This window comes from Acinonyx jubatus, chromosome B4, assembly GCF_027475565.1.
Source record: "Acinonyx jubatus isolate Ajub_Pintada_27869175 chromosome B4, VMU_Ajub_asm_v1.0, whole genome shotgun sequence".
Classification (NCBI taxonomy): Eukaryota; Metazoa; Chordata; class Mammalia; order Carnivora; family Felidae; genus Acinonyx; species Acinonyx jubatus.
In genome coordinates, this window is record NC_069387.1 from 41,233,924 (window position 1) to 41,261,732 (window position 27,809).

General features: G+C 52.8%; 1 protein-coding gene across 1 annotated transcript; it reads left to right on the plus strand.

Annotated features, from left to right (window-relative positions):
• Positions 1–174: 174 nt before the first annotated feature.
• CLSTN3 (calsyntenin 3) lies at positions 175–27,327 on the plus strand. The gene is made up of 18 exons (XM_027074179.2): positions 175–551; positions 2,951–3,073; positions 3,509–3,704; positions 5,117–5,325; positions 5,591–5,740; positions 5,985–6,170; positions 6,619–6,900; positions 7,670–7,782; positions 10,777–10,939; positions 11,583–11,639; positions 12,361–12,518; positions 12,652–12,800; positions 17,655–17,881; positions 18,150–18,320; positions 19,423–19,568; positions 19,809–19,944; positions 25,938–26,140; positions 26,376–27,327. Exons 1-18 carry the CDS (start codon positions 488–490, stop codon positions 26,514–26,516), a joined length of 2,874 nt encoding a protein of 957 aa, XP_026929980.1. The 5' UTR covers positions 175–487; the 3' UTR covers positions 26,517–27,327.
• Positions 27,328–27,809: the final 482 nt, after the last annotated feature.

Sequence of the window (27,809 nt, forward strand, 5' to 3'; positions counted from 1 at the left end):
CCCAGCCCCCGCAGTTCCCTTGCGCCCGCAAATTGCAGTCTAGGGAAAAAGCCCTAACACATTCTCCCGCCCCTGCTCCCCAGTCCCATTGGCTCCCTCCCCCGCCCTGCAGCACCTGGGCCCCCCCCGCCACCCGATTGGCCAGCGACCCCATCAATCCTCGCCTGGCTGTGCTGACGTCATCCTGCAGTAGCGGGGATGGGTTGGGAATGAGGGAGAGAGTGAGGACGCCCGGCTCCAGAGCAAACGAGAAGCCTCTGCAAGTCCCCCACCTCAGCCACCCGGGTTGAGGTCTGCCCAGGTCTGCTGTATGGACCAGTGTGGGCGGCAGGCTCCTTTCTGTCTGTGCCCTGCTGCCCCCTAGCTTCCCGCCCACTGCTTGGAGAGCCCCTGCCTCCCTCCCGCAAGGTGGAATCAGACGGCTAGAGGCTCTCGGGGGAGAGCGATCGCCTGGCCCTGCCCTGCCCTGCCCTGCCCACACCACACCATGACCCTCCTGCTGTTGCCCCTCTTGCTGGCCTCCCTGCTCCCCTCCAGCTCCTGTAACAAAGGTGAGTGAGGTGGGGGAGGGGGCCACTGAAAGAGGGGTATGGGGAGAGCCATGTGGGGGTAGGGGTGGGCAGGGGCTGTTGAAGCTCTCGGGCAAATGACAGGTGTGGGTTCTTGCCACCATCCCCCTTCCCACCCGTTTTCTCGGAGCTGCCCCCTTCTCGGCCTCACATCCCCTTCCTCACACCATCCTCTCTGGTCTGTTTCTACCCATGTGCTTCTCTTGCTCCCGTTTAGTCCTCATTTCTATCCTGGGCTCTCTGCATCCTCCCCCCCCCCCCCCTTCAATTTCACCTCGGGGAGCTATCTCAGGTCTCAGAAGGCCTTGCCCCTGGAGGGTAATGTACATCTCTGGGGGGTTCTCCGTTGTCACTGGGGTGTGCCCGCACTAAGGGTGTGTGGTAGATCCATCTGGTTCATTTCCATCCCATCCTGGATGGAAACAGTTGCTTGCAGCAGCTCAGCAATTCGGAGCACGTATGTTTTGGCGTGTTCCTCTGCGTCCATACCCGGCATACAGCTGGGCTGAGGGTTACCAGAGCTGCCCTCTCTGGCAGACAGCAGATAAATTCAGCTGGGTGAGGCCATCAGAGGGACGAGGGACGAGGGGCGAAGGGTGAGGGGCTAAGGCTCAGGTAGGTGGAGGAAAGCAGGCAAGAGCAAAAGTGGGTGTGTAGGGGGTGCCAGATGAGCGGTGAGAGGAAAAAGCTGAGGACGACGGACATGAGGTGTGGGAGGGGGGTAAGAAGGAGATGGATGGAAGAGGGTAAAGGTGGAGGCAAAAAAAGAGAGAGGATTGAAAGGGACAGAAGAGGGGGAAGGGGAAGTCGAGGAAGGAAGGGCAGGGAGCCAGCAGCAAGTGAAGGAAAAGAACACAAGGAGAGTCTGTGGCCAAGAGGAGAGGGGCAGGGAGACTGGGGGTGAGCTGTGGAGAAGGCGCCCAGCCCTGGCCCTGCGGCACCACAACCCTTCCATCTTCAGGCTGTGGCTCCTCGCCTCAGTGTCTGACCTCAACCCAGCTTCTTAGCCTCCTGCCACTTCCTGTGCTGCCTTTTGAGCACCATCTTGTGGCTTCCTCCTCTGCCATTCGAGAAGGGGGTTCTGGTGGTCATCTGCTAGAAAGGGGCAGGCATTCCGATACCAGAAGCCTTTTTTTTTTTTTTTTTTTTTTTTTTTTTTGTGGTGTAGTTGGAGGAAAGACTGGAAGACAGGATTTTTTGCTCACCATGACATCCTGGGGAAGTTTCCTTTTGGTGACTCAGTTTCCCTCTGATGATATGTCTTCTTCCACCCATGTTCCATTGATGGGCCATCATGAATGTGCTTTGGGAGTCTGGGGGCTGGCATGGTGGGATTACATAGAGCAAACGGTGGCAGCTGAGGTGGAGGTGATGTAGAAGGGAAGGGAGCACACTGTGCCTTCCCCAAGGTCCCTCACCGGGCTAGGGGGAGATCGTTCCCGGGGAGGAGACACAAGTGAGCTGAGTCTGGCAAGAGGTAGGGAAATCTAGAGGCCGAGTGAGTCCTGTATCCTTCCTGGCTTGGCTGGTGGTTGAAGGGAAGAAAGGGGTAAGCAAGAAGGAGGACTAACTCATGAGTCTGAATAAGAAGTGGGGGTCAGGGAGTGTGGGGTTTGGTGGCCTTGTGGGGGATGTAGCAATGTGCTGGCTGCGATTGTGCTCTCTTGGGTGTAGGGATGAGAGGCAGGCAGGAGATTTGTCGTGTTTCTAGGCCAGCTCAATAATCCCTTAGGATGTCGGCTGTGCTGGGTCCGGTCATTTGGCATTGATTCCTCACCTCCATCCCTGCCCCTTTCTGTCCCCCTCCTTCTGTCCTATATATTTTCTCTTCTCTTAGGTTGGATGGATTTAGGCTGGGGCTTGGCTTGGAGAAGGGCAGAGTGAGGGGATCAGGACTGAAATGGGGGTGGGGGTGGTGGCGGTGGTAGTGGAGAAGATAAACACGCAGGATCTCAGGAAACGTCTAGATCTTTTTTCTCTAATCTCAACTCTGCCCTTTCCCAGGGCCTTCTGATGGCCCACCACTGCTCTCCGAATCTCCAGTCTCCACGCACTAGCACTTGAAATCCCTCAAGAAAATTCTTTACCCCCTGACCATGTTTCCCAGGGGAGATAGTGGTCCTCCTCCTCCTCCTCCTCCTCCCCCAGGGTAGGCTGTTGCCATGGAAACGGTCTATCCTGCCATGGGCAGAAGGCTGTGACATCCCACAGACCCTCTGACTCCTTTAATGCTGATTTCTTGACCTCAGCCCTTCCTCCTGCACGTGCTTCTGCAGAGGGTGGAAAGGGGGCTAATAGTGGAGTGTAAGTGGGTTGGGGTTGTGCAGGAGTGGAGGGCCAGCTCACAGGTGCGTCCTCTCCTCTCCCTGGGCGGGGGTCAGCCAACAAGCACAAGCCATGGATCGAGGCAGAATACCAGGGCATCGTCATGGAGAATGACAACACGGTCCTGCTGAACCCACCACTCTTTGCCCTGGACAAGGATGCTCCCCTGCGCTATGCAGGTAATTGGGGTTGGGGGATGCCAAGGTGCGTGGGACGGAGAAAAGTGGTTGGGCGGGCAGAGGGCAAGGTGGGGAGAGGGGAGGTCCTGGGAGAGGAGAGCAGAGGAAGTGGGGAAGAGGCCTCGGCAAAGTGGTAGAAGTAGGCTTAAGGATGGTGGCTGAGTACAGGGAGCCAGAGAGAAGGACGCGGGCAGGCAGAGGTTAACTGCATCACGATTTGGTCAGATCTCAGACCCAGTAGCTCTGAGAGGCTGCAGCTTGGGGACGCTGGTGTTGGAGCTATATGTCTGATAATTAACACTGTCACATGTACAAGAGAAGGGACAGGGGTTTGGGAGGAGAGGCGAAGTGGAACGGAGGCGGGGAGGCTGGGCAGAAGGTGCTGGAAGTGGTGAAGGAGAAGGAGCCTCATCCCTCCTTCCCCCCCTGGGTCAGGTGAGATCTGTGGCTTCCGGCTCCATGGGTCTGGGGTGCCCTTTGAGGCCGTGATTCTGGACAAAGCAACTGGAGAAGGGCTGATCCGGGCCAAGGAGCCAGTGGACTGTGAGACCCAGAAGGAGCACACCTTCACCATCCAGGCCTACGACTGTGGCGAGGGCCCCGACGGGGCCAACACCAAGAAGTCCCACAAGTGAGGAGACCCTTGTCCCCTGCTTCCGGCTGCTGAGCCCTCCCTGCTCCTCCCAAGCCCCTCACCCTCCTCTGTCCATGCTGTCATTGAATACCTACCCCCTCCCCTCTCTGTTCATCGGGGTCTTTTCTTCCAGGAGCTTTCACTCTAGGTGACAGAAACATGTAGAAGAACTCATGGGATCTAATCTTAGTTCCGCCTCTTATGACCTTGGGCAACTTACTTAGCCTTCCTGGATCCGCTTTTACTGCTCTATAAGATGGGGTGAAAGACGATCCTCCTTCCTTAGACTGCCGTGAAGAGTAAAGGCAATGGTTTATGTAAAAAGTAGGCACCACAGTGCCTGATGCACGGGAAAGGCTCAGTACATGGGTCATGAGGAGGAGGAGGGGAACGAGGAGGAGGAGGATGAGCACATCAGCACACATCCGGATTTCTTCCCCCTGCCCCACCAGTCTGCAGCGCGTCCCACACTCACATACTCACGATGTACACATGCACGATGCTAGGTGAGGGTGCGCAGGAAATGGCTCCTGCACGGCCAAGCCTGGGGCCCGAGACTCCTATGTCTGTTCCCAGCCGGCTTCTCATCAGAGAATGGGAGAAATGTTGGTAGTCAGGGTTCCTGGGCTGCTAAGAGGCACCGGTGGCAAACCGCACCTTGTGACTCAGTTTCCCATTTGGAGACAGGACCCTGCCTCTGGGCCCCGGGTGCCTAGATCTTGGTGGGAGGCCGCGCTCTGCATGAAAGGCATAGCCCCAGGGCTGTCCGCCCCATGGGCCCCGAGTAGGGGGGCCACGCCTGTCAAACACGTTGCACACATGTGCACAGAAGACGGCCCTCTGCTCACGCTCGTGTCGGATGACTTAATGGCTTTTATATAAATACCACTTCCCTTCCCCTGGTTGGTTTTAAAGATTTTATTTTTAAGTAATTTCTACACCCAATGCAGGGCTAGAACTCACAACTCCGACACCAAGAGTTGAATGCTCCACCGACCGAGCCAGCCAGGCGCCCCACCCCCCAGTTGCTTTTAATTTGGCTTTTAATTTGGCTTTTATTCTGTGTCTTCCTCGGTTATCCCGTTGGATCTGACTGTTGTGGAGGAACAACCAGCTGGACGCAAAATTCTGTCTTAGCCCTTGTCTTAGCACTGAACCTATAGGACTCTGTACAGGAGTTCTCCAAGTCAGCTGAGGGTGTCCTCTGAAGTTGTCCTTTACCCCTGACATCAGTCACCCCTTCCTGTGTGGTGCCTGGTGCCCTGGAGGGTGGGATGAGCATGCCCACAGCCCTAGGCTCGGGACACACTGGCTCCTGTGTGCTCTGACTCCCTGTCTGCATTCCCCTCTTTGAGTTTTGAGGCCGGCTGACTCTTGCTTGTCCCTCCTTCTGCTCGGGTACTGTGCAGGGCGACTGTGCACGTGCGGGTCAATGACGTAAATGAGTTTGCCCCCGTGTTTGTGGAGCGGCTGTACCGCGCTGCGGTAACTGAGGGGAAGCTGTACGACCGCATTCTGCGGGTGGAAGCCATCGATGGTGACTGCTCCCCCCAGTACAGTCAGATTTGCTACTATGAGATCCTCACCCCCAACACGCCCTTCCTCATCGACAATGATGGTGAGTGCATCCCCTGCGGCCCCGCCCCTGGGTGCCCACATCCCTCCGAACACCTCGGGGGCTGAACTCTCCACTTGTGTCCCTCAGATCCTCTTTCCACACCTGCCGTCCCAATGGAGAGCCTTTTTCCCCCAGACACCTCCTTCCCCGTCTTCTGCTGCCTGATTCACCTGTTGCCCAATTGGCTCCCGAGTCCTCCCCTTTCCTCCCTAGCCTTTCCCTGGCGCACCTTACCCTCTTTGTCTTCCCCCCACACCTATCCCAGGAAACATCGAGAACACGGAGAAGCTGCAGTACAGTGGCGAGAGACTCTACAAGTTCACGGTGACAGCTTACGACTGCGGGAAGAAGCGGGCAGCGGATGATGCCGAGGTGGAGATCCAGGTGAAGCCCACCTGTAAACCCAGCTGGCAAGGTGAGGAGCTCCGCGCTGTGCTGTCACCCATCTTGTAAATCATCTCTCACCTGGGTCTCCCTTTTGTCCCTTCTGACAATCACAGGGCTAGGTTAAGAGCCAGGGGAGAGAGATTTGGGGGCAGGCTTGCAGCTGTCTACCTTGGCTGTCTACCCAAGGGTGTCAGCGGACACGACAATGGCAGAATGGATAAGAGGGGCTGCCTTCCTCTCTCTCCGCTACCCTCTCCCTGTCCCCTGTGCAGGCTGGAACAAAAGGATTGAATATGCACCAGGCGCAGGGAGCCTGGCTTTGTTCCCTGGTATCCGCCTGGAGACCTGTGATGAACCTCTCTGGAACATTCAGGCCACCATAGAGCTACAGACGAGCCATGTGGCCAAGGGCTGTGACCGTGACAACTACTCAGAACGGGCACTGCGGAAACTCTGTGGTGAGTGTGCCTTCCTCTCCCCAGGCTTCTGCCTGACCCTCCTCTGCCTCTTTCCGAAGAATCTGCCTCACATCTTCCCTTGCCCACCCACAGGTGTATATGTGTATATATATCCACAGAGGTTGTAGCACGTGGTTAACTCCTGTGGCCCCCAAAGCAAATCAATAGGTCATTGGCAATCATGCATAATCATAATCGTAGCACAAGACAGTCACCAGGTACATTGCGGAACAATGGTAGGGAGAGATGACGAGTTGGAGATTGAGTTCATTGGAGAGCCATTTCTAGAAGAGAGGTCCACCCTCTGGTGTCTTTGAGGGGCCAGGAGAGGGGGTGAGACTAGCTGTGGGAAACCTCTCTCCTTCATTCGCTCTTTCCCTGGCTGCTTCCCATTTCCCCATCTGCTGTGTCTCAGCTCTGACACTTGTGCTTTCTGGGGCTTCTGCAGGTGCCGCCACCGGGGAGGTAGACCTGTTGCCCATGCCCGGCCCCAATGCCAACTGGACGGCCGGACTCTCGGTGCACTACAGCCAGGACAGCAGCCTTATCTACTGGTTCAACGGCACCCAAGCCGTGCAGGTGCCCCTAGGTGGCACAGCCGGGCTGGGCTCTGGGCCCCAGAACAGCCTCAGTGACCATTTTACTCTGTCCTTCTGGATGAAGCATGGTGTGACCCCCAACAAGGGCAAAAAGGAAGAGGAAACCATCGTGTGTAACACCGTCCAGAATGGTGAGCCTTCCCCAGGCCACCGGTCTGAGAGTGAGGAAACTGGCTTTTTATCCTGTTTCTGTCACCATCCAGTTTGTGGCTGTGGACAGGCCACTGCCTCTTTCTTCATTTGTAAGAGGTGGTGCTGGCTTTGGTGCTCCCTGAAGCTGTGTGGTTTACTGCCTGCATGAGTTGAGACCTTGCTTACTCTCAGAGGGCAATGGGACTGCTCACTGCCCTTCTCACCTGCAGTTGCCCAAACCCGCTGCCTCCCACCATGTGGTAGGCTGCTCCCCAGTCTACTCCCATTAAAACCTGTTCACTGCAGTGGAGAAGCCTGGATAGTGGTGTGCCCCATTCTTCCTCTCCTACCACTATCCCATCCTCCTCTTTGAAGGGCTACTTGGCTCCGTTTCCAAGTCCCCATCTTCCTTCAACTGCATAGCACGTCCTCCCTAGGAGGGCTCCGTCTTGACCTGACCTCTCATTTCTGCCACTTCTCCGAGCTCACTTCTCTTGACCTAAGAAGGGTTGTCACCCATGTATTAACCAAAGGAGTAGTAGAAATCTGGGTGGGAACAGGCTGCCCAGTGTTGCACCTTGGCCGATCAGAATGCTCGAGAAGCCCTAGTTATCGCTTGGCCTGGACTCTGTGCATGTGTCAGAGAGAAAGAGAAGAGACACTAGGGAATACGGGAGGGAGAGCACCTAAGAGAGTAATGAGAGTAATGAGAACTTGTTCTTGCCTCACGCCCTGTGTTTGACCCCTGTCTCTGTCCTCTCTCCTCAGAGGATGGCTTCTCTCACTACTCGCTGACCGTCCATGGCTGCAGAATTGCCTTCCTCTACTGGCCTCTGCTTGAGAGTGCCCGCCCAGTCAAGTTCCTCTGGAAGCTGGAGCAGGTGAGGCCAGTGCCAGGCTCCTGGGAGAGCTGGGTGGATGGAAGGAGGGTCCCGGGACCAGGGTTGGCATTTTCTGCATTGCCCTGGGCCCCTCTTCATGCTCCACCTTCAGTTCCTGACCATTCTACTCCCAGGTTCTCTGGTTCTTTTCCAAGGCTTGTCTCCTGCAGGAAGCACTCCAAGATTAAAAGGAATTTGGGAGCACATTACTACTAACACCATATCCAACCAACTATCTTTTCCCGCTTGTTTGATTTCATCTCTTTCTTACCTAGAACCTTAACAGTGCATATCCCTGACTCTCAAGCAGTTAGCATGCTGTAGTAAGCGAGAAAGTAAGTAATTCTGGGGGACGCAGCCAGGGGAACTCACTAGCCAAGAAATCTCTATTAGTATGTCTAAATCCCAGTTTCTTGGCCTATTAAATGGGAATAATATGAACTTTATTTAAAAACATTTTTTTAATGTTTTATTTATTTTTAAGACAGAGAGACAGAGCATGAGTGGGAAGGGGCAGAGAGAGAGGGAGACACAGAATCTGAAGCAGGCTCCAGGCTCTGAGCTGTCAGCACAGAGCCCAATGCGGGGCTCAAACTCACGAACTGTGAGATCATGACCTGAGCTGAAGTTGGACACTTAACCACCTGAGCCACCCAGGTGCCCCAATAATATGAACTTTATATCCGAGGGTTGTTGCAGGAGCGAATGATGGACTAGACCTTGTAGGCAGGAAGGATGTCAATTTTCACTATTATTATGCATGATTATGAAGGATAAATAAAAACGGACAAAAAATATGTAAAATCCTCTCTTGAGTCGACAGTTACAACCTCTTCTTTACTCGCCCTGTAAGCTGACCGTGAGGACAAATGGGGACTAATTTGAGTTCCCATCTCCTTCTACTTTTCTTGCAGGCCCCAGTAGAGTGGCTGAGTAAGCAAATAGCTGCAAAAAGGCAGGAAGTGGAAGAGAGAGAAAGAGAAAGGAGGGGCCTAGAAAATCCACAGACTGGATAATTGAGGGCTGTCTACAAAAGCTTTTGCTTTCTCTGGTACTCTGTGAAGGAGACAGTCTGCCATTTGCTGCTTCTTGATCTTTCCCTCTTGTTGCTAATGTTAGTAACATCTGTTTTTCTTTTATTTTCCTTTATTTATTCAACACATGTTAAATATCAAGTACGTGTCTGCCATTCTGCTTGGTTCTAGGGATACAGTGGAGTATAAGGGAAAGAAAATATTTGCCTTCTTTGAGCTTACATTTTAGTTGGAGAGGTAGATTTTTAGAAAGTAGGGAGACATATGTAAATGGTAAATTGTGATGAATTCTCTGAAAGAACAAGCAGGGACTGAAGTAGAGAGTGGGGGAGGACAAAGAGGGGGAATTCACTTTAGATCTAATGCTCAGGGAAGTCCTGATGGAGGTGAAATCTAAGTTTTGTTCTAAAGGATGGGAAATAGCTGAGAAGAAAGTGTTCTAGGCAGAGGGAAGGGCTGATGCAAAGGCCCTGAGGCAGGAAAGCGCTCTGCCTGTTCCAAGCATGGGAAGAAGGTCAGTGGGCTGGAATACAATGAACAAGGGGGAAAGACTGGACATGAGGTTGGAGAGCTGGGCAGTGATCAGGTTGTGCAATGGACTTTGTCCAGCTGTAGTTTGTTTAGATTTTTTTAAGGTTAGGTTTTTTTTTAATGTTTTATTTATTTATTTTTGAGAGAGAGACAGAATGTGAGCAGGGGAGGGGCAGAGAGAGAGGAGGACAGAGGATCTGAAGCAGGCTCTGTGCCGACAGCAGAGAGCTCAATGTGGGGCTCAAACTCAAGAACCATGACATCATGACCTAAGCTGAAGTTGGACACTTAACCAACTGAGCCACCCAGGTGCCCCAGTTTGTTTAGGTTTTGTCCTGTAAGAGGTAGGAAGCCTTTTGAAGGGTGTAAAGCAGGGAGGTGATCCAATCAGATCAGATTTATATCTGCAACTCTAATCAGATGTGTGTTTTAAGAAGATCCCTTTGGCAACTATGGGAGGAACTTATTGAAAAGACATAAAAAGGTAAAGACCCAGACAAGACTGTTGCCATGGTAAGGTTGAGGACTGGACTGATGCATGGAATTATAAAGAAGTGCACAGAAATCCACAGCTTTTGGCTCTGTTTGGACCTGGGATCAACAGCACTGCTGATGGGTCGGATGTGTAAGGTGATGGAAAGAGAAGGATCAAAGGCATCCTGTAGGTCATCCGTTTGAGCAACTGGATGGACAGTGGAGTGTTGATGCTGCCCCAGGGAAAAAGTGAGGAAATTGGGAAGGGGTGTGGGCTTCTGTCTTACACATGTTAAATTTGAGACACCTCTGAGACATCCAAGTGGAGAGCCCAGGGTTCAAAGGAGAGCTCTGGGCTGGAGATGCACATTCTGGAATTAACAGCATAAATATGGTATCTGAACTCATGGGAACAGATGAGGTAACTCCTAGGAAGAGTGTATAGAGAGAAAAGGGAGAAAAAGGGCCTAGGTTGGACCGTGAGGCATTCCAGCACTTGGAAGCTAATAAGGCAGAGAACTGGCTACCCCTCATTCCTCTGACCATCCCCCACACCCATCTTGATTGACCCTAGGAGAAACTGCCAAGGAGAGCGGGTTTGTTTTACTATCGGGATACAAACTACTGTGGACCTTCCAGTGCCATGCGTACATACAGTTTTGGGCAAAAAATTATTCAGAAAATAGTGTGTTACTTCTCTTAGGAATGTTTATGGTTTTAGAGATTTTGCCTGAAGAACGGAATTTTAGGTACCTACTTGGTTGGTGCCTGATAGATTTTGGGCAGGGATGTTATTTCCTGAGCTGGGTAGGCAACAATTCACTAGTAAGCCCTGCTGATAGAGCTGAGAATATAAGGGACTGTACCCTGTCTCCCAGGAGAAGGGGCAGTGCCTTGTGTTAGTTCCCTGGAGATAAAGCACCTGAGGGTTCTTACCCTTACACTGCTTTGCCAGGTCTGTGATGATGAATGGCACCACTATGCTTTGAACCTGGAGTTCCCCACAGTCACGCTTTATGCCGATGGCATCTCATTTGACCCTGCCCTCATCCATGACAATGGTCTCATCCACCCGCCCCGAAGGGAACCTGCTCTCATGATTGGGGCCTGCTGGACTGGTAAGTCCCTCTGAGCTTCTCAGTGAAGACACTGAAGGTTGGAGCCTTTAGAAAGTTAGGATTAATGAAGGAGCAAGGGTAGCCTGACTTCATGCATCTCTCCTTGCAGTTGGGCATGGTGACTCAGAGAGATCTCTGTGGAGGAGACCACAGGACCCCCCCCCCCCACCCAGTATCTCCCACCTGTTCAACTAGTCATTACCTCAGGCATCACCAGAATCTCTCTTTCTGTAACTTTGGCCAATGCCCACATTGTTCCATCAAAGAGATGATGTCCACAGTGCATTCCCTTGCTGGAGGCCAGTAATACCAGTAATACTTCAGAGAGTTCTCAATCTTCCTTAAGCTATTTCTTTCATTTTTTTCCCTTCTGGGAACTTGGGTGCATGCCTGCGTGTGGGTGTGTGTGTGTGTGTGTGTGTGTGTATGTGTGTGTGTGTGTGTCTTACCAAAGCCCTTGTGTTTTCTCAGCCATGTATTTGGGGGCTGGTTTTTAACAGAAGCTGGAGAGATTGAGATGTGAAATTGGTGAACGGGTTGCAAGCCCTACATTGGCGGGGAGAGATCAGGGAAGACCCCTTCTTCCTTGTGGTCAGTCTGTCTCCACAACACTGAATTCATTGCTACTTTTTTTTTCCTCCAGAGGAGAAGAACAAAGAGAAGGAAAAGGGAGGAGACAACAGTACAGACACCACACAAGGTACTCTGTGCATAAGAACTGGAGACCAGAGAACTCTCACCTTAACTTTCTGTGCTATGCTCCTGACTCCACCCCAACCCCAAATCCCAGCCAGCCTCATAGTTACTGCTGCACATGCCACCAGGAGGCAGAGCCTCCATGAACTACTGCAGGGCAGGGCTCCCTTGGAGAGGTAAGGCCAGATGGAGCTTGGTGGCCTCCTGAGTGTCCCTTCCTGCTCACAGAAGGAAGTGGGAGAGTTCTCTTGCTGGCTTTCCACGTAGCAGATCGTGGGAGGCAGGAGGTGGTCCCACACAGGGAGATCTGGGCATCTGTGAAGCTCCACACGTTCCCCTGGGTCCCCTTGCATGCCCTGTGACCATGTCCTCTCGCCCTCCCCTTCTTTTCCTCCATGGGCTCCTCTTTCCTCCCTTTGGTCCCACTTTCCTCCTTCCCTTTCTCCCTCTCCTGGGGGGCTTTTCTCATTTCTGTTGCTTCTGTTTTTCACCCTTCTCTTCTCCTTGGATTTATTCCCTCTTCTGTCCTCTTTTCTGCATTCTCCAGTCCCCCTCCCCCCCCCAGCCTCACTTCCTGGTCTCTTCTTTCCTTTTCATTTCCACATTTCTCCTTCTTACACTTTTACTCCAGCATTCTGCCCTTTCTTTCTGCCCCATTTCCTGCTCCAGCTGCCTCTCCCCTCACCTGCTCTTACCTCCCTTCCATCCCTGTGTTCCTGCCCTAGGAGACCCCTTGCCGATCCACCACTACTTCCATGGCTACCTGGCTGGTTTCAGCGTGCGCTCAGGCCGCCTGGAGAGCCGCGAGGTCATCGAGTGCCTCTATGCATGTCGGGAGGGGCTGGACTATAGGGATTTCGAGAGCCTGGGCAAAGGCATGAAGGTATCGCCCCTTCCTCTAGCCCTGTCCTTCCGGGCATGCCCCCTGCCCCTGACCTCTGCCCACCTCTCTCCCTCTGCTCCCTTCCTCTCCCACCTCCTGGTCCTGCTCTCAGCTGTCTGTGTCTGGGGCCCAGGTCCACGTGAACCCCTCGCAGTCCCTGCTCACCCTGGAGGGGGATGATGTGGAGACCTTCAACCATGCCCTGCAGCATGTGGCTTACATGAACACTCTGCGCTTTGCCACGCCTGGCGTCAGGCCCCTGCGCCTCACCACTGCTGTCAAGTGAGTGTTGGGTGGGGCGGGCAAATCACAGAGCAGAGGTAGACGGTGTCAGAACTCCTTGGTCTCAGAGGTCACCCAGGGCTAGGCGCACCTCCGTCACCGTATGGATGGGGAGATTGGGCCCCAAAGACAACTGACCTGCTCAGTTGACAGCCACGTTTGTAGAAGAGCCTGGACTAGACTCGGATTTAAACAACGGACTCATTACTCTTTCCACTAACCACCCTTCCAGGACCCTGGGGTTTTAATTTTCTCTGTGCCTCTTTGCTGATACGTAAAGTGGTACAGAGAAGGTACTGGATTGGGAGCTGGGAGATCTGATGTTGCTTCTGACACTGTCTTAATCGCCTGGATGACCTTGAGCAAATAGCTCTAGTTGTTTCACCTGTTTTCATCTCGATTCAGCAAGCCCTTGCAAGATCAAATAGGATCATTGGAGTCTAGGGATTGGTAACCTGTGGCCCTGAGGCCAAATCTGGCCTGTTGCTTGCTTTTGTAAGTAAAGTTTTATTAGAACACAGCCATTCCCATTCATTTGCATATTATTTCACAGTATGACGGCAGGGCTAGCGGTTGGGACAGAGTCTGTATGGTCCCAAAAGCCAAAAATATTTATTGTCTGGCCCTTCACTGAAAGTTTTCTGACCTTTGAATGCTAAGTAAATAATTTTAATTCTTTAAAAGAAAAGTTGTACATTATTTTCAAGGTTTGAGTATGTTGCTAAACATGCAGAATAACTGAGAGGCACCTGGGTGGCTCAGTTGGGTGAGTGTCTGACTTTGGCTCAGGTCATGATCTTGTGGTTCGTGAATTCAAGCTCCACATCAGGCTCACTGCTATCAGCACAGAGCCTGCTTCAGATCCTCTGTCCCTCTCTCTCTGCCCCTCTCCTGTTTGCACTCTCTTGAAAGCAAAGAAAACATTTTTAAAAATGCAGAATAACTGAGAGGTCATGAAAGCATAATAGTTATGGACACAGAGTCTGTTATGTACTGGCTTTTTGCACTGAGCAAACGCTATAAAACAGGGATAACAATAGAATCTAACTCCTGGGATTGTTTTGAGAGCTAAATGATACAGCCCAGATTGACCACCTAGCCCGGTGCCTATTCCTCTAATGCTGGCTATTTTCACCCCCTAGAATGTTTGCGGGGCAGTTTTTAGGAGATACTGCTATCTGGTAGGCGGATTACACAATGCAGGAGACTAGATTCCTGAGCAAGCATGCCTTTCTCCCCTACTGTGCCTCAGTTTCTCCATAAGCAATCTGAAGATAAATATCTCTGGCTTGTTCCTATCCTGGGAAGGGTGGCTTTAGAGAGGAGAGAGGAGAGGGCTCTGAGCCCTACACAGTGACTGGGCATGATTATCAGGCCTCACAATTACAGCTCTGGAAGGCAGAGGCAGCAGCTTTTGGGAATCGGGCTGCTAGCCCACGGGGGTGGTCACAGTGTGGAGCTGAAGGCCACAAGTAGCTGGGGTCATGTGGGCACAGACCAGAGCTGAGCGTGCAGCCCACCACGTTCTAGCCAGAACTCAAGTTGTTAAAAGGGCAGTCGTGCAGCTATGAAAGGTTTAACCCACTAGAAACTGAGTAATTGCCTCCTCGCCTTCACTCCGCTCAGAAGCCACATCAAGGGAGGGCGCTGTCTTTTGGCTTATGGTGGAGCTTTGCAAGGGGAGGGGAGTCCCACAGTGGGAGGAGGTGACATCCTTTGTGGATGGACTCAGCTGAATTCCTCCTACTTCTTTCATGCCTGGGGAGAGGCTTATCCACCAGCTAGGAACCTGACTTTGATCCTTTAGTGGGGGAGGGGGCCTTGTTTTCTTTGTGAGAGCTCTCAGTTTTTCCGTTTGTAGAGCTATCATGTGGTTAGTGCTACCCTAATACTTCCTTGAGGTCATTGGAGAAAATAGAGGTGTGTGTGTGTGTGTGTGTGTGTGTGTGCGCGCGCGCGTGAGTGCGCACCTGTGTGCATGTGCACGCACGTGCACCAGCTTATGCACATGAGTGAAAGAGAGAGAGACCTCCTCTTCTCTGATACGCATCCTTGCTCTAGTCCACGTGGCTTCCCCAAGTTCCAGGGTTCAGTTCTTGAAGCTCTGTCCGTTGAAAGCCAGATTTATCTATTTGGTCAACGCAGACTTTCCCTAAGGTATTTTGTCCCCCTACCTCTTTCTTGGAAACTCCTTTGTGGCATTAGCCCCTGAACAAATGGTTACCACATCTTTTTTCTCTAGCTTTGTCTTTTTCCCATAGCCCTTAAATTTCTGCTTGCTATAACCTCTATCTAGAAAGTTCTGCCAGCACCTCACAGAAACGAGCTCAAGATGGAATAATGGCCTTCAATATCCAAACGTGCCCTTCCCCCTGAATTCTCCATTTCTGTAATGGTGTCTCTGCCCTTGAGGTTAACCTCTGAGTCATCTTGGATTTCTCCCTATCTATCCTCCACACTCCGTCCGTTGCCAGGTCACCCTGATCCTGCCTGTGCTGGGTGCTGGGAATCTGTCTCCTCTTTTTCCATTTCTGCTGTTATTACTCCAGCCCCGTCTCTGATTACCTCTCGCCCAGCCTATTGCCATAATCTCCTAATGAGTTGACCTATCTCTAGTATTCTAACTTCACCAGAGGCTAGGTTAGTGGTCATAAATCAGAATTTTCATCCTCATTATTTCCTGATATAGAATTTAATGACCTCCCCTTGGCCAGTGCTCAAAATTTGCACTCAAAGCCTTCAACCATCTGACCCCAGATTTCTGCCGCATGTTCCTTCGTTCCCCTTGGTACACTCCTCACCACCCATTCTATGGTCTACCTTCTGCCTAGCGAAGTCCTACCCTCCTTCAAAGGCTATCTCAGTTGCTACTTCCCTTGGTTATTCCTATCCTCCCTGGCCAAATGCCCCATTCCCATCCTAGCCAGAAATAACCTTTGCCTCTCTAAACTCTTGTGATTTTTTGTTTGTTCCACTTACGCGATGGTGACCATATTTGCCCTTATTTTAAGGTTGTGTGCCATATATAACTAAGCTCTAGACCAGATCATCAGTGCCTTTGGGTCAGGGCCGGCGCCCTGTTCCCCTTTGGGTCCCTTTGGATTGCTCATTGCAGTGGGGATGTCTGTTGGAGTCTGGGTTCTCAAGGTCAGCTTAGGTGGTTTTCCAGGAGGCTTTGATCTGGGCCCCTCAGAATGACTGTGCAGATTCTTGGGCCCCACCCCTTGTGGCACAGGAACTCTGCAAGCTGTGGACATTGGCAGCTTCAGGGGCTTTGAGTTCATCGTATCTGCTGAGGTTACCCCTTCCCGTTTTGGCTCCTGCAGTCAAGCTGGGCATTTCAGTTAGCACAAGCATACGGACCACAGGCCCTGCTCCTGTGCTACTAACTTCCTTGTGAGGGCTGCTTGTTCAAGTGGTGCTTCTTTTTTTTTTTTAATTCTTTTTTTTAACGTTTATTTATTTTTGAGACAGAGCATGAATGGGGGAGGGTCAGAGAGAAGGAGACACAGAATCGGAAACAGGCTCCAGGCTCCGAGCTGTCAGCACAGAGCCCGACGCGGGGCTCGAACTCACGGACTGCGAGATCATGACCTGAGCCGAAGTCGGCCGCTTAACCAACTGAGCCACCCAGATGCCCCAGGGGGTGCTTCTTTATAAATAAATCAGACTGGTGCAAACCCAGGCGCCAAATAGTGGCTGTGATTCAGCGGAAAGAGTGGGATCTTGGCATAAGAACTGTGGGTTTGAGCCTTGACTCTGATACCTATTTCTTTTTCTAAAAAATTTTTTTTTTAATGTTTGTTTCTTTTTGAGAGAGAGAGAGACAGCGTCTGAGTGGGGGAGGGGTAGAGAGAGAGAGGGAGACACAGAATCAGAAGCAGGGTCCGGGCTCTGAGCTGTCAGCACCAAGCCCAATGCGGGCTCGAGCTCATGAACCGCAAGATCATGACCTGAGCCGAAGTCGGATGCTTAACCCACTGAGCCACCCAGGCGCCCCTGTTGCCTATTTCTTGTGTGGCCAAGATGCTTGATCATCTTTGGTTTCTTACCCCTTTTCCACAGGTTGAAATAAGGTTGCATGAAAGAGTATGTGTAAACGCTTCAGAAACCAGCAGGTGTGATGAGAAAGTGAGGTGTCATTCTGATCGATTGGCAAAGGATGGGGCAGGAGGTGACCCTGGGAGTGCCTTCCTGAGCAGCTGTGCTGTGCATTGGTTGGCCTGGCTGAGTGCTTGAGGGAGTCTGTCCTGGTGCCAAGGTCCACGAGGCTTCATGGGACCATGGATGCAGGTCCGAGATTGTCACATTAGCTCACCGACCAAAGGGGTTCCTCTGATCTTGAAGGGAAGAAACACCAAGGAGGAGGACATCCTTGGATAGGCTCCCCCACCACATCCTTCCCCTCCACTTTTGTTGTTGAATATTTTTTGGGCATGTGTCTGCTGTGTGTTTTACTGAACACACTTCTTAATTCAAATCTCCTGAGTAAGGAACTGTGTATGTGTAAACATTTTGGCAAGTTCGGTTTGTGAAATGAAATTTGATAGGTGTTCCATAGTCTTAGGTCAGGGCGTTGGTGATGTGATCACCCCTGCAGGTCTGGGTTGCCTGATCTGTCTCTGACCCTTTCCCACAGTGGCATCTTCCCAGGAAAGGGTATCTCCTCTCCAGCTTTGCCCCAGTGGGGTAGTTGTGCTGCGACAGGGACACTATCCCTCTTTCCTCCCGTCCCCTCCCTGACGTGGGGTGCTCTGTTGTAGAGATGGACGCCCGGAGGGATGAAACAGAATAGGGATCATTAGACAGGAGGTGTTGGGGTCACAAGCTGCCTCTCTCCCCTCTGCTCTGCAGGTGTTTCAGCGAAGAATCCTGTGTCTCCATCCCCGAAGTGGAGGGGTACGTGGTGGTCCTTCAGCCTGATGCCCCCCAGATCCTGCTGAGTGGCACTGCTCATTTTGCTCGCCCAGCTGTGGACTTTGAGGGACCTGAGGGGATCCCCTTGTTCCCCGATCTTCAAATCACTTGCTCCATTTCCCACCAGGTGGAGGCCAAAAAGGATGAGAATTGGCAGGGCACAGGTAAGGATGACTCCAGGGAGTGATATCATCCCGAGAAGGGGCTCATGTCCGCAACTGGGGTGACTTCATCCCACATTCGCTTGTCTGGAACCACTTACATGGGACGTAGAGCCAGGAGGAGGCCTGTGGGTGTGAGGAAAGTATTGGGTAATGACGTTCTTGAAGATGCTGCCGACTGCTCTTGGGGAATGAGCCTGGAAAGGGAGGAAGCATGGCCATGAGGTGGGCCCTGTGGCTCTGATCCCGATCCCGACTCTCTCCCATCCAGTGACAGACACACGCATGTCAGATGAGATCGTGCACAACCTGGATGGCTGTGAGATTTCTCTGGTCGGGGATGATCTGGACCCCGAGCGGGAAAGCCTGCTCCTAGACATGGCGTCCTTGCAGCAGCGAGGGCTGGAACTCACCAACACATCTGCCTACCTCACCATTGCCGGTCAGTGGGGACTGAGTGTCTGTCCTCTTTTTCTGTGTGCGCCCCTCCCCAGTATCAGGTATCTAGGAATTCGAGAGGGTCCTCCTCCCAGGTCCCCAGGGATAGAGGCAAGTGCCATCTTGTACCTTCCCAGACTGGAAGCTCCTCAGGCTTCCAGATTGCCCCTAGAGGAGGTGTGCTGGAGTTCAGGCTCCCAAGTGGTTCTTTCTCCCCGCTTCTCTCTATAGCCTGGCTCCCCTCTGCTGCTCCCTCCTCCTGTGGCTCAGCCTTCTCTGACGAGCCTTCGATCCTCTAGCTGTTTGGTCCTAGCCATCTTCTCTACACCTTCCATCTCTCTGATCTCATGTACACACCAGATCTTTATACATTTTCTTTTTAATGTTTATTTATTTTTGAGACAGAGAGAGACAGAGCATGAACGGAGGAGGGTCAGAGAGAGAGAGGGAGACACAGAATCTGAAACAGGCTCCAGGCTCTGAGCTGTCAGCACAGAGCCTGACGCGGGGCTTGAACTCACGGACCGCGAGATCATGACCTGAGCCGAAGTCGGACGCTTAACCAACTGAGCCACCCAGGCGCCCCCACACCAGATCTTTAACTCGCGTGCTCACGTCGTAGTGAATCATGGCCATGACTTGGTAGCTTTCAGAGGAAACCTGCTATTCTCTGAAGGAAACCTCCATAGGTGGGGATGGGAGAAGCTGGTCATAACTGGCCCCCTCCTGTTTCCATCCCCTTCCAGAACCTCTCCGAGGACTTCTGTATTTTCCCCTCTCTCCATTTCCCCTCTACTGGCCTCCTCCCTTCTGTCTTGCAGGGGGTCCTTAATGCCTTCTCTCCATCTCTACCCAGAAGCCACAGAGTTTTCAGAGAAGAGCAGAGCAGGAAATGGACCCCAGTCACTCTCTCCCAATCAGTCAGAGCCGGGCTGGGGGCGGAGGGGTACATCTCTTGGGAGAACTCAGGTCATTCCCCTGCTGAGGCGCGGGACTGACCCATTCTGTGGCTGCGTCTGCTCTCAGCTGGTGGGAGTCTGAGAGAGAGGGGCCTGCCGGGCCCTTTTGGCTGGCTCCCCGCCCTGAGCTGCTTCCTCGTCCCCCAGGGGTGGAGAGCATCACTGTGTACGAAGAGATCCTGAGGCAGGCTCATTATCGGCTGCGACACGGAGCTGCCCTCTATGCTAGGAAATTCCGGCTGTCCTGCTCAGAAATGAATGGCCGTTACTCCAGCAATGAATTCATCGTGGAGGTATTCAGAGAGTCTCCTTCCCTCCCCTCCTCCCCCACTAGCGAGGAGCCCTGGAGGAGTGGACTGAGACCCATAGTTGGCGGGAATGGACATTGCAGCACGGAGGAGCCCAGAACCTGTCTGCTCAGAGGGGGAGGAGCTGTGGGGCATGGTTAGCAGATGGCCTCTAGTGAGGTGGGACAAGACTCTAGTGGATAGGAATAGGAGAGGCGGGTGCCCACTGAGCTCTCCCTCCCCCAGGTCAATGTCCTGCACAGCATGAACCGGGTCGCCCACCCCAGCCACATGCTCAGCTCCCAGCAGTTCCTGCACCGCGGCCACCAGCCCCCTCCTGAGATGGCCGGACACAGCCTGGCCAGCTCCCACCGAAACTCCAGTACGTAAAAGTGCTCGGGGCCAGGCAGGGCAGGGAGGGTGGCGGGGGGTGGGCTGGGCACGGGCATCCTCTCTCCTCTACCACTGGGAGTGGGGCAGGCCGGTGGAGCTATGGTTTTGTTCCCTGTGCTGACTTAACTGATCACTCTCTTCCAATCCCTGTAACCCCTGGACCATTAACTTTCCCTCCTGAAGAATATGAGTCAATGTCATTCATTGCTGGGGTGCTCATGTCTGGAATCATAAAGTCGGTGTGGGGTTTAGGCACCTTTTTTGTTCCTGCTCCCTCCCCCAGGAATATCAAATTAGCCCTGGACCTAGTGAAGTCATCAAGTATTTATGAAGCACCTACTGTGTACTAGCACTGTCCTAAAGTGGTATTAGGGACATAAAAGAATTATGTGTTAGATACAGTCTCTATCCTCAAGGAGAAAGTTGGGGCTAATACGTGTGTAATTATGTGCTATCTATAATGTCATAAGTCTTTTTTTTTTTTAATGCTTATTTTTGAGAGAGAGAGAGAGAGGGAGAAAGAGAATGAGAATGAGCGGGGGAGGGGCAGAGAGTGAGGGAGACTCCAGACTCTGAGCTGTGAGCACAGAGTCAGATGAGGGACTCAAATTCACCAACTGTGAGATCATGCCCTGAGTCAAAGTCGGATGCTTAACTGACTGAGCCACCCAGGCGCCCCTATAATGTCATAAGTCTTTCTAATGCCAAGTGTGCAACTTGGCAAAGTATTAAATCCAGCTGGAGAGCTGCCCTCATGTTCCCTGGCCGTGGCACTTTACCAGTGATGCGAGTTTTAATTTCCAATTTAAGAGTTGGTTTATTGTAGAAAAACTAGAAACTACAAGTATGAAGAAGAAAAATCAGCCATAATTCCACCCCAGAGAAGAAGCCATTGTTAATGTTCCTTTTTTTTTTCCTATGCCTTATTTTTTTTCTTTTTACAAAGTTGGGATCAAACTATTTTACTTAACCTGGTATTTACACATAATATTATGAAATGAGTTTTTTTCCACATACTAAACACTGTAAAATGATTCTGTTGATGCCAAAAATGATTTTTGGAATCCCTTTTAGAATTGCTTTCAAAGCCTATTTACATGATGCATTTATGTTTATTACTTCTTAGATATGCTTTGCTTTTGACCCATTTCAGTTTTACCCAATTTCATCATCCACTTTTGTCAGAGTTGGCTCTGGATATCATGTTAAGTTCTTAAATATACAAACCCACAAAGGGCACAGGTTTGTCCCTTTTGAAAAAAGCCGAAAGGTGTATCACAGGCTCTGAAGGCAATTCCCTAAAGAATTCTGAAAATGCTTCCTTGAAAAAGCTCATTTCAATACATACAATAATAAGAATATTGAACACATCAGTGTGTGCCATGAGCTTTTCTACATATTGACTCATTTAGTCATTACAAACAGCAAATGAAATGGGTACTAGCATTATCCCTTTTAAAGGGGAGGGAATGGAAGCCCAGAGAGGTTAAGCATTTTTTTTTAATGTTTATTTATTCTTCAGAAAGAGAGACAGAGCACGAGCAGGGGAGGGGCAGAGAGAGAGGGAGACACAGAATCTGAAGCAGGCTCCAGGCTCCGAGCTGTCAGCACAGAGTCCAACGTGGGGTTTGAACTCACAAACCTGTGAGATCATGACCTGAGCCGAAGTCGGATGCCTAACTGACTGAGCCACCCAGGGGCCCCATAATTTTTTTTTTTTTTACACTTATTCATTTTTGAGAGACAGAGGGAGACAGAGCACAAGCGGGGAAGGGGCAGAGAAAGAGGGAGACACAGAATCTGAAGCAGGCTCCAGGCTCCGAGCTGTCAGCACAGAGCCCAACGCAGGGCTTCAACTTAGAAACCTGTGAGATCATGACCTGAGCCGAAGTCGGATGCTTAACCGACTGAGCCACCCAGGTGCCCTGAGAGGTTAAGCATTTTATTCAAGATCACACAGCTAGGAAGTGGTAGGAGCCAGGATTCAAATCTAGGTGGCAGGATTCCAGAGCCTGTGCATTACTGTGCATTAACCATTGACCTCCATACCTTCTCCATTTATGCTTGATGCTTGCCCGCTCTTCCTTTTCTTCCTTTTTTTCCTTCCTCTTTCTTTTTCTTCCTTCCTTCCTTCCTTCCTTCCTTCCTTCCTTCCTTCCTTCCTTCCTTCCTTCCTTCTTTCTTTCTTTCTTTCTTTCTTTCTTTCTTTCTTTCTTTCTTTCTTTCTTTCTTTCTTTCTTTCTCTTGTTATAGTTGCATCTAATTTGGGGGGGGGGCTCCTGAGGGCTTCCTAGGGCTTTTTTGACTGAGGCTAGCTCCCTGGTATCCCCAGGGATTCCATCTGGCTTCCTCCCTTTAAGTGGTGGCCACCACTACAGAGTCTCTTGTGTTCCCTTTTCCCTGGGGCTGGCTCCCTTTTTCCTTCCTCTCTCTGAAAAGAGAGGCCTTTTTAAGTATTTACTCACTATAGGAAAGCAGATGGGGGTAGGGGTATAGGGAGTAGGGAAGTAGGGGTGAAGAGGGGAGCATAATGCGTAATCAAGTTGCAAAGGTTCATAGAAACTTCATACAATTTTTAGAGACCTGTGAGCAAACTAACCCTGTTTGTTAAATAGACCCTTGGGGCCAGCTTCCCCCCACTCATAATTTCCTAGCTCTTTTTCCAGTTCTTTCCTTTTTTTTTTAATGTTTATTTATTTTTGAAAGAGTGCAAATGGAGGAGGGGTAGAGAGAGAGGGGGACAGAGAATCCAAAGAGGGCTCTGTGCTAACAGCAGCCAGCCTGATGTGGGACTTGAACTCAGGCACCGTGAGATCATGACCTGAGCCGAAATTGGATGCTCAACCGACTGAGCCACCCAGGCGCTCAGGCAGGCGTCGATGGTTTTTAAAGATCCCCAAGTGCTTCCAATGTGCAGCAAAGTTTGGGAACTGTTTCCCTACTTTGTTTCTTACAAGTACCTGAAGCTTTGCAGACAGACCTACAATGAAATAGAGTAGGCATAGAAAATGAACTCGGGAGTGGGGAGGGAAGGACAATTCTGAATGAAGAATAAGATGTAGGAGGGGAATAAAGTCAGTTCATAAAAGACATACTCTGAGAGTTGCTAGAATGGTAGAATGGGCCAGCATGTTGGCTCTGAGCTTCCTTGCAGTTTAAGCAAAAGGAAACCTGAGCAGTTAGGAGAGTCATGTGATGAGAGCCAACCAGTATTTCAAGAGAAGCCCTGGGACTGAGAGCGGAAAGAAGTTTCTCCCCAGGGTCTTCATAAAGGGGGCACCATGCAGGAGTGTGGATGGGGCTTAACTGTGTCCTCACACCCACCTGAAACCAGAAGTTGCACAAGGGCCGTTTGATAAAACACCCCTTCATGTCAGCGGTGCCAGTCATTCAAGGCCACAGTCACCTGCTCGGGTCTCATGCAGCAAGCGAGGCTGATTGCGCTTTTTTAAACTCTTGATTTTTGTTTGTGGCTAATTGAAAAATCCTGCCATCTCGCTGGCTTCCAGCCTCATTTTAAACTAATTAACTCTACTTGTTTGCCTGCAGATAACAGTGTCTGCATTTTGCCTTTCCTGTGGTCATTTCTTATTCCTGGCAATCGACTTGCCATTTCCTTCACCAGGCTGGGGGCTCAGAAGAACAAATGCATTTGATCAAGGCACAAACCAGAAACTTTGGCCTGTCATCATCAGTGTGCTCCTAGAGTAGGTTCACCTGCTGCGGCCTCCACTTGGAGGTGTGGAGGGGCGGGTCTCCATTCCTTCTAGAGCCTGAGCTTAGCTACAGGGGCCACCTGCTGGCAGGGTCACTGTTCCTGGATCTTGCCCACTGACATGGGGACCTGGGAGGGACCATTTCCTGCAGATGGTCGGGAAAAGCACCTCTGTCCCCTTTCTCCCTCCTCCCCCATCCCCAGGCAGTTGAGAAGTGCTGATCCAGCCAGGCCCATCTCTGCCCTAGAGCCCGTGCCCAGGGAGCCTGCCTGCCCTGCCAAACAGGATTGGCTCTCCTTGGCGAGCGGCCACAGGCAAGCTATGGGTTGGGTCAGGATAGGGACCAACTTGGCAGGGAGCCGTCAGGGTGGCCTCAGGGAGGTGTGAGGCTAGTGTGCCCGCTCCGGCAGGGCCTTCTGCACACACCTGGTTGGCCCCGGAACTTGTGACAGCCTGCCGTGCCGCTTGCCGGGGAGGAGTGGTGTGTGTGGGACAGGGTGTGTGTGCGGCTCCCGTGCTCTTGGCTTCTTTGCATTCCACTCTATCTCTCAACACGTCTCAAAGGCTGTGGGTAAATCGGGGACTGGGAGGTAGATGTATGGGCTGGAACACAGTGTGATTACACAGGTAATCACCCCTTAGCAACGGGACTCTCCAGATTCGGGGCCTCACGGGGCCTCTGTGGCTGGGAGAGTCGCTGCGGGCGCAAACAGTGAGCAGGGTTGGGCACCCATGTGGGGTGCAGCGACCCAGCTGCCTACGCGGGCCCTCAGCCTGGGGACACGTGTGTGGGGTCTCTGCCTCCACTTGCTGTCCCGGGGGCTGCGGGCTCTCCTGCTCTGCGTGCTCATGCTTCCCCGAGCGCTGTGTGCGTGTGTGCGGGAGGTGGCCCGCCCTGTGCTCACGGCTGCTGGCTCCGTGGCCCTCGCAGCGCACATCTGTGGCGTTTACATCTTCCTTCAGGGGGTCGCCTGGTGTGCCCAGCTGGTGGGGAGCTGGGTGACGCTGCACGTGTGGTTCTGCCGTGCCTTGCTGGAGGCCCTCAGACGCAGCCCTTTGCTCCTGCTGTGTGAGCAGGCCGCCAGGCTGCTGGTGCGGGCAGGTGTGCAGACCGGCAGAGTCCTGGCTCGGGTGAAGGGGGTGGCCGTCCTTGTTCAGCTGTGTGCCCGTGCGGTCCTCCTGGGCACGTGCTGGTGCATGCACGTCTGCTTTGCCGCCATCAGCTCCACGGTCCGCGTGAGAGTGCATGCGCCTTTCTCTGTCTCACTGCCCTTCAGGGTCCTCGCTCCCCTGAGCCTAGGCATCAAAGTAAGGCCGCGGGGCCAGAGGCATGACAGGGCCGAGGGGGAGGTAGGCAATCCTCAGGGGGAGATTCGGGAGGAGCAGAAGCCCCAGGTGTCCAGGAGGCCCAGGCCCGAGAGAAGAAGGGAGGAGTCACAGAACAGGAATGAGTGCGGTTCAGGTGGGTGAGTGAAGGGGCTGCTCCCGGCCCCTTGGACGTGTCCCCCCAGCCTTGGGTGCCAGCAGCTTCTCCTGGCTGCCAGGCCAGCTTGGAGCCTGTTTCTTAAGATGCGGGAGGACATTCTCTCCGATTACACCGTTGAGCCTATGTGGCGCCTTTCACCTTCCCCCACTGGGCTCGAGCTCCAACCTGGCCCTCTGCCTGCTGAGAACAGGGCTGTTCTGATAGCGTTGGGCCAGGAGCTCTTCTCCCCCTGCCCGTGCCCCCCTTTGCATACCTCCCTCCCTCTGCCTCTCTGTCCCTTTGGCCTTAAGCGGCCCTTCAGCACCCTTCCCTCCCTGTGTCCTGTTCTTCTCAATAGGGGTCTCTTTCTCCTCTAGCTTGTACAGGGCACTCCCCGCTTCGGGACCATCCTGTCTTCTCTCTCTCTCTCTCTCTTTTGAAATGTTTATTGAACATTTATTTATTTATTTTTATAATAATGTTTATTGAACATTTAAAGAGAGAGCACATGCTCGCAGGGGAGGGGCAGGGCCATGTGAGCAGGGAGAGAGAGAGAGGGAGAGAGAGAATCCCAGGCAGGCTCCACGCTGTCAGCGCAGCGCCTGCCTCGGGGCTCCGTCTCACAGACTGCGAGATGGTGGCCTGAGCCGAAATCAAGACTCGGATGCTTAACCGACTGAGCCACCCAGGCGCTCCCATCCTTCTTCTCTTATTCCAGGACTCCCTCTTCCCCCCGTCTCCCTCCATCCCACCCCCCCCCCCCCCGCCCCGCGGTGCCAAGTCCATTTACTCTCCCCACAGTGGTCCCCAGCGCAGCGACTCTCATCATTGTGGTGTGTGTGGGGTTCCTGGTGCTCATGGTCATCCTGGGCCTCGTGCGTATCCACTCCCTTCACCGCCGTGTCTCAGGGGCTGGTGGGCCTCCAGAGGCCTCCAGTGACCCCAAAGACCCTGACCTCTTCTGGGATGACTCGGCACTCACCATTATCGTGAACCCCATGGAGGTGAGTGGCAGTGGGAAGGGGGGAAGCCTAGAGTCCAGATTCAGCTGGAGCACAGAGCGGCCAGGCCCTGGGGCAAAAGGCTCCAGGCAGAGCTGCCATGAGTGGGAAGGAGAAAGGTTAAAAGGGAGGTCGGGGGTGGGGCAAGGGGCCTGAGGGGAGCATGGCCCCCAAAGGAGAGGCTCTGGGGTGCGTGCAGACCATTGAGCCCTGTGCTCTCTGCTCCTGCCTCATCCAGTCCTACCAGAATCGGCAGGCCTGTGTGGCGGGGGCTGCCGGTGGCCAGCAGGAGGACGAGGACAGCAGCGACTCGGAGGCAGCCGACTCCCCCAGCAGCAACGAGAGACGCATCATCGAGACCCCTCCACACCGCTACTGATGCTGTACCCTTCCCCGAACAGAGAGAGATTTCTGCCCTGGTGAGACAGAGACACCCCCAGAAAAGAGAGAAGGACCTTCTGAGAGAAGAGACCAAGAGGGAGAGAGCTCTTTGGAACGAGTCTTCCTTTAATCCCCAAATCCCAGTGGGCCGCGCTGGGGTCTGCCTCCCCCCCGGCCCCCAGCCCACCTCCCTCCTGTGCCTCTGGGCTCCCGTTCCCTGGAAGACTTTGGCTGCCTTCTCTGCCCCGCCCGGCAGTGGCCCCTTAGCTCACCCATGTCTCTGTCTCTCCCCCACCAGGCGCACCCTGCATGGAGTGGGGGTCACTAGCAGTGGCAGGGGCCCGGGTGGAATTGAAGGGGGAACCCTTCCCTACTCTCCTGTCCACGGAGGCCTGTCTTCCCCAGGGCTTCTATAGCTGGGAGGAAGCTTCCGTCCTCTCCTCCCTCTCTTTCCACTTCATTCTGGGGATCCCTGCTTCTTTACCTTGCCCGCTCTCCTTCCTTTTCTGTCCTCTTTCCCCTCTTCTCCTTGCCTGAGGGCCTGCAGCCCCTGCCCCTTCCTACATGACCTGGTTGAGGCTGGGTTGTGGGGATGGCAGGGGGAGCAGGGGCCCCAGGTGTATTATATATAATGTATATTTTTTCATGTTGCTGTGAGCGCAGCCCCCGTGTTCTGTGTGCAGCTCACGGCCTTGTGTGTGTGTGTGTGTGGCATCGTCATGTCCTGGGAGGGGGGAGAGGGGGGAGGGGGATGGGTGTGGTGAGGGAGGGGATGCACCCTAGGGTTTTCAAATAAAACAACCAGAAAAAGCTCTGTGAGCTGCCTCCTGCCTGCCTGATCCTGTGTGGGTGCTACGGAGGTGGTAGGAGCTCAGGTCTCAGGGTCCATTTGGGGTCTGAGCAGGGCTGAAGTGAGGGGGCAGGGCCATCAAAGCAACCCCCCCCCCCCCAGATAAATCCCCAGAAGGCCAGGCCACTGGGTATGTGCGGCTATGGTGCCCACTGCCTTCTTCCTTCAGCACTGCCTAGAAAAGCACGGACAGTTCAGAGGATGCCACAGATGTCTGGGCCTTGCGGGAGACACTGTCAGTCCCTCCCCATCTCTTGGACATTCTGCCCGTAGCTTCTAGCCCCAGGGTCCAGGGCAAGAGGGCAGGAAACCCTGCTATTTGTAGCAAGAGAACGAGCTTTGGTTCATCTTCCCCACATAGTCGGGGGCAGTAACAAGACAAGCTCATTTCAGAAGAGGGAACTGTAGAGGGAGCATCCTTCTGGTGCCTTCCCCGTCACA

Bases quoted from the DNA above. Each gene is read 5' to 3' on its own strand.
- CLSTN3 (XM_027074179.2), top strand. From the start codon at position 488: ATGACCCTCCTGCTGTTGCCCCTCTTGCTGGCCTCCCTGCTCCCCTCC. The intron at 3,705-5,116 runs GTGAGGAGACCC...GGTACTGTGCAG, and splicing joins AACACCAAGAAGTCCCACAA to GGCGACTGTGCACGTGCGGG. The intron at 10,940-11,582 runs GTAAGTCCCTCT...TTTTTCCTCCAG, and splicing joins GATTGGGGCCTGCTGGACTG to AGGAGAAGAACAAAGAGAAG.